The 6000-nt window shown below is 57.0% G+C and overlaps 1 protein-coding gene across 1 annotated transcript in view; it reads right to left on the reverse strand.

The window, feature by feature from the left end:
* Positions 1-4124, reverse strand: part of RAMP1 (receptor activity modifying protein 1) — a 50510-nt gene extending 46386 nt beyond the window's left edge. Inside the window, exon 1 of the mRNA XM_074264349.1 lies at positions 3948-4124. Within this exon, the coding sequence (XP_074120450.1) occupies positions 3948-4008 (61 nt within the window). The 5' untranslated portion in view covers positions 4009-4124. The remainder of the gene's footprint in view (positions 1-3947) is intronic.
* Positions 4125-6000: the final 1876 nt, after the last annotated feature.

Below are 6000 nucleotides of genomic sequence, written 5' to 3' on the forward strand. Positions count from 1 at the left end.
ACCCTGGGGAACGCAAGCCCTAGAGAGCACTCCAAAATTATTATTTTATAGATATCTAGTGGATCTGTATTAGGGAGGAGAGTTTCCACAGTGGGAGTCCCATAGAGCAAATGAAATTTCAGACCAAAATTGAAGGAGAGCAGTATTTGTGTTAGTGTTGTTCACTTGTGTGCAATTATATTCAACTCTTTATGGTCTCACTTGGGATTTTCTTGACTTGATACCAGAGCGGTTGGTCATTTCCTTCTCAAGCTCATTTTTACAGATGAGGAAACTGAGGCAAACTGAGTTAAGTGACTTGCCCAAGGTCACATAGCTTCGAAGTGCTTGAGGATAGATTTGAACTGGGGAAGTGTTCCTGACTCCAGAGCTGACCCTCGAGCCATTGGAGCCCTGAGCTGTACTCGGTGAGGTACCATAACCCTACAGTTTCCCCCTCTGTTAAATGTTCCCAAGGATAGCATCTCCCTTCCTAATCCAAGAGGATCATTTCTGGAAAGAGCTTTGCAAACCTTGGATCCTATTCAAATCAAAGGATCCAAAGTAAGAGCTCCTTGGGCCAATCAGAATGTCCTTCATTTCTCAGTTTCGAGAATCATGGACATGGAGAGGCAGGAAATAGAGGCAGGGACCCCAACTGTGAGTTCATTAGTACAGAGAACTTCCGGGGGAGGAAAGTCCCTCCACCAATGCACACCTTCCATACAAATTATAATTTTAGACTTGGGAGCCCTTAGTCCCAGTCTCACTGCTGATACACAGATAAAAGGCACCGTCAGACTGGTTTGGGGTTTTGCTTGTTTTAAAAAGGATGCCCTGGTGGGCATGGAGATATGCTAAAATATGCCCTCTGTAAGGGAGGGGGAAGAAGGGAAGGAGCAAGAAAAATTGGGGACGGGAAGTTTTGCAAAAGGGAATATTGGAAACTCTCTTTGCATGAATTTAGAAAAATAAAATACTAATGGGGGGAAAAAAGGCCAGTCCCTGGAGGAAGGGACTGTTTCATTTTCTCTTGGCACCTATAGAGTCCAGCGCAGCCCCAGGACATTCTAGAAGGTGTTCAAATAAAATAAAAGGGGATGAATTTACAAGACAATACCACACACAAGGGAATCAAATTGTGCTCTCAGGGCAGCCAGTTGGGAAAGTGGAGAGAGCACCAGTCCCGAAGGGAGAAGGAACTGAGTTCAAATTTGACCCCAGACGCTTAACACTGCCTAGCTGTGTGACCGTGGGCAAGTCACTGAACCCCAATTGCCTCAGCAAAAAATAAATTTTTTAAAAAAGGAAATGAATTAAAATCCTATTTTGCAGATAAAGAAACTGAGGCTCAAAAGTAGGATCACACATTTAGCCTGAAGTAGGATCTGAATCAAGGCTCGCCATCCCAGCCCCTCAACTTCCCAAGAAGTAGCTAGAAGTGGCTAACTGCTGGGGAGGACAAAAGGAGGGGGAGGGGAGCCTCCATCGCTGTTTACACAAGGGCATTTTGCCTGACAGACATTTGGGGGGGGGATAGGGCAAATTCTTCCCATTGTTTTTTTGGGGGGAGGCTGGGGTCTGTATTTCATCTGCTCGGATGACCCCCGCCCCAGGGGCCTCCGCCGAGGATGTTCCGCCATCCGCTTCCCCAGCCGGAGGCCAGCCAGGCCCGCCCCATTTTCTGGGCCTGAGGCAGGACCCGCGGGGCCCTTCTCGTTCAAACACAGATGGAAGGGCCGGCCAACAGCATCCCACAGACGGAAGGGGAGAGCGGCCTGGAACGCTCGGGACGCGGGAGCTGCCACGTGGAGGCCTGAACAAAGCTTAACCCCTTTTCGGGAGGACGCCCGAGAGCCCCTTCCCTGGGCAGGTGAGTCCGCCGCAATCGGACTGACAGGGAGACTGAGGCTCGGAGACGGCCCGAGGCCCGCGGCCGCCCTCCCCGCAGTCCCGCCGGCGTCCCTCCGGCCTGGCGCGGGGAGGGCTCCGCCCTTGCAAAGGTGGCTACCGCGGCTACTGCGGCGGCGGCTACCGCGGCGCCGGCTACCGCGGCGCCATCCGTGCCGCATCCCGCATCCCCAGCCGCCAACCAGAGGGCGGCCCGGCCTTCGCCCCGCCCAGCTGCTCCAGGGGGCCCTCTACAGACAGCTCGGCTGGCCAATAGCAACCCCGCCCACCGCTCTCCCACCTAACGCGCCGCCGCTGCATCCCGGAGCCCCGAAATCAAGGTCTACCGCCGCACGGAGAGCAGGGTGGACCCCGCCCTGCGCGGCCGCTCCCACGGAGCCCTGGAGAGCCCCACAGGAGCCAATGCGGGGCCGAAGCTCCCCACGCGGACAGATGTGCCCCCCCCCCAGTCCCGGCTCACCGTGGGAACGCCCCGGCCCCACCTGCTCCCCCTGTAGCCCACCTGCCGCCTCTCCCTCCCCATCCGGGTCTCAGGAGAGAACCTCGGCGGGCCCATCCCCCACCCGTCCCATCGGTCCCGTTCCCCAAAAAAGGCTTAAGGGTGGAACCAAGGTCCTGCCCCATAGGGGGCCAGCTGGCGCTGCCAATATAGCCTCGAAAGGAGCCCTCCCTGCCCTCCTGGAGTCTGTGGGGGTGGGGGAGCACTTGCTGCAGGGGGAGGGGAGTGCCATATAAACACGTGAGCCCAATGCGTGCTTCTTGGATGATGAGAGACCAGTTGGGGGCGGGCGCCGTCCCTGGAGGTTTGGGGGGGTTGTTTTTCATCTGAGATCTGGCTTCTTTCCCTCTCACCTTCTCTCCCTCCCCAGAAAGCGAGCGAGACAGGGCCCGTTCCCGCGAGCCCGAAGCACCGGCCCTGTCGGGGGACCTCTTTGGCAAGGGGCGGGGTGGGGGTGGGGGGCACGACTCCCTGTTCAGAATCCCATTGAGGAACCACTGATCTCCGCCCGAAGTGGATGAATATAGATGTCACCCCCTCCCACATAGATGTCGCCCCCTTCCGTCCCCCCATAGATATCACCCCCCTCCCACATAGATGTCGCCCCCTTCCATCCTCCCCATAGATGTCACCCCCATTCAAGTCCAAGGACCCCCTGCCCTCGCCTGGGCTCTGGAGGTCTGTGGACCCAGGGGGGCGGAGGCCGCTTCCCTAACTAGGTCACTCGGCCCCCAACATAGCGAGGGCGTGAAGAAGACTGAGGAAAGCGCCAGCAGAGGTAGCCTGGAGCCGCCCTGGGGAGGCTTGCCCTGGCACATCTGGCTGCAGCTGCTTCCCTCCCACCTGGATTAAGCCCTCCGCACCATGAGGTGGCCCAGTCTCCCTCCCCCAGGCCATGGGCGGCGCTCAGTCTGGGAACCTTGGGGTCCAGCATCCCCCCAAGCCTGGGAGCGCCCGAATTCTCAAGGAGGGGGAGGCCCTGGAGGAGGCAGCGGGGAACAATCTTCCCCACCCCCACCCCCAGGCAGGAGAATGAGACTCAGGTGGAATCACCGGAGGGAGAGGAGGGAAGGAGAGAGGGAGGAAGGGAATAAAGGAGAGGCAGGAAGGAATGGAGGAGGGGGTCGAGGCAGGGAGGAGTGGAGGAGGGGAGTCCAGCAGGGAGAGCCCAAGATCTGCCCGCTCCTCGGCTCCCAGGGCTGCCCAGACTGTGGAGGAGGGAAAGAGGGCAAAATCCTCTGGAAAATGAGCCAGCCTCCTGGGGTCCAAGGCGTTTTCCTCACTTTCCCCGCCATCTCCTAAGGGCGAAGCCCAGCGTTCTCCATCACTCCTCCTCCCACATAATCACACGGAACAGGTTAGAAAACTGCAACTACAATGGGGCAGTGACTTGACTAAGGTCCCACAGCTTGGCAATGGAAAAACAGAACTCCCACAGGGGGTTCCAGCCTCAGTGCCCAGAACTCTGCCTTCCCCGCTCCCTGCCTCGCCCCCAGCAGCCAGCCCTTCCCAGAGCCCGGGATTCCTGCGGCGCCGGGTGGCTGTGGCTCCCACTTACCCAGGACCAAGCAGATGAAGCCGACCAGAGGCCGACCCAGGGTCCCCCGCGGCAGAGCCATGACTGGGGCGAGACCCTCTGGCTAAACCGACAGAGCTCGGCTCCCGCAACCTCTGGCAGTCTCCGCGGCAGCAGCAACAGCGACCGCAGCAGCCGCCCGCCTGTCGGTCCGCAGGAGGGAGGAGGGAAAAAGAAGGAGGGAAAAGTGGGGGGGGGGGGAGAGGGCGGGGCAGGGGGAGGGGGAAGCAATCGAAAGCAGCCCGAGAAGGGGCCGGAGGGGAGCCTGACAGCCCCGCGAGCCAACCACCGGCTCGGGCTGGAGGGCTCCGCCGGGAGCAGCCCGGGCGGGCCTGGCGGGGAGGAGAGGGCGGAGGAGGGGACGGCAACGGACGTGCAAGCCACCTGGGCCCGCGCCGGGGGCTCCCGCCGCAGGACCCTCTCCTCCTAGGCTCCCGGGGCTGAGCTGGGGGAGGGGAGCTCGCACTTAGTTTCTAGGGCTGTGTCTAAGTTTAAAGAGGAACCTGAGTTTCCCAAAATAGCCCGGGATGGGAAGGGGGGGGGGGGCGGGAAGAAGGGAGGGCGGGACGGCTTAGGCAAAATGGGCATCCCCTGGAGGGGCGAGCGTGGGGCTGCGGCCCGAGGGGCGAGGCTGGCCCCCGGACGCTCGGGCCCGCTGCCCTTCCGCTTCCCTCCAGGCTGAGGTGCCGTCAAGTACCGGAGTCCCTCACCCCCAGGAGCTGGGAGCGTCCCTTACCCCGCACGGAAGGTTCGGGACTAGCCCGAGTCGGCCCCGCCCCCCACACCCAGCGCTGGGAGCTTCTCAGGCCCGGAGCTGGATCGTTGATTGACTGTTTATTGGTCTGAATGAGGCTCCGGGTTCCTTGGGGTATCCAGGCTGAGCTTCCTTCCACAAGGAAGACACCAGCCCTAGGCTCTCCTGCCCTCCAGGGTGAATATCCAAAGTCAACTCGGCCTTTCCAAGCCCTTCAACAATAAACAGTTAAGTGCCTCCCGGGCTAAGTTCTGGGGATACAAAAACAAACAAACAAACAAACAAACCCAAACACCCCTCAAGAGACGGCCCTGCCCTCAAAGAGCGTTTAATGGAAACAAGCAAACGTTATATACAGGAAAAACAGGAAATAGAGGGATGGCGTCTCTGGGAGTTGAGATTTTAATTTAAACTTAGAAGCCAGGTAGCTCACTAGTCAGAGCTGAGTAGGGAGAGTTTTCCTGGAATGGGGGATAGCCAGAGGAGGCCGGGGTCACCAGAGCAGTGCCAGGAAATAAAGTATAGAAGACTGGGGAGCAGGAGGGGCTTCGTGATGAAAAGCTTACTAAATGGAGTAATGAGTGGCTGAATGGAGGATGGACTGGGGTGATTTGAGGCTGGAGGCCTGCAAACCTTCCAGCAGCTATTGCAATAGTCAATGAGGAAGGCTGTGCACTCGGGTGGGGCAGGGTCAGAGGACAAAAGGCTGGAGAGCTGCTGCAGAGGTGAAAACAAGAAATGTTGCAAAGGTGAAATCAAAAGATTGCCGATGTGAAAACAAATGTTGCAAAGGTGAAATCAACAAGAGATGTTGCAGAAGTGAAAACAAGAAATGTTGCAGAAGTGAAATTAAGAGATGTTGCAGAGGTGAAATCAACAAGAAATGTTACAGAGGTGAAAACCAGAGATGCTACAAAAGTGAAATCAAAAGATTGCAGATGTGAAAACAAATGTTGCAAAGGTGAAATCAACAAGAGATGTTGCAGAGGTGAAAACAAGAAATGTTGCAGAAGTGAAATTAAGAGATGTTGCAGAGGTGAAATCAACAAGAAATGTTACAGAAGTGAAATCAAAAGATTGCAGATGCAAAATCATGAGATGTTGCAGAGGTGAAATCAATAAAGAAATCAACAAAGATTGCAGAGATGAAATCAACAGGCCTTAGCATATTAAATTTGTGGGATGAGAAAGAATGGCGAGTCCAGGATGAATCACTGGTTGGGAGCCTGAGGGACTGGACGGAAGGGAAGTCCTTTGGGGAAGGTAGGAAGAAGGGAGAGT

This window comes from Sminthopsis crassicaudata, chromosome 4, assembly GCF_048593235.1.
Source record: "Sminthopsis crassicaudata isolate SCR6 chromosome 4, ASM4859323v1, whole genome shotgun sequence".
NCBI lineage: Eukaryota > Metazoa > Chordata > Mammalia > Dasyuromorphia > Dasyuridae > Sminthopsis > Sminthopsis crassicaudata.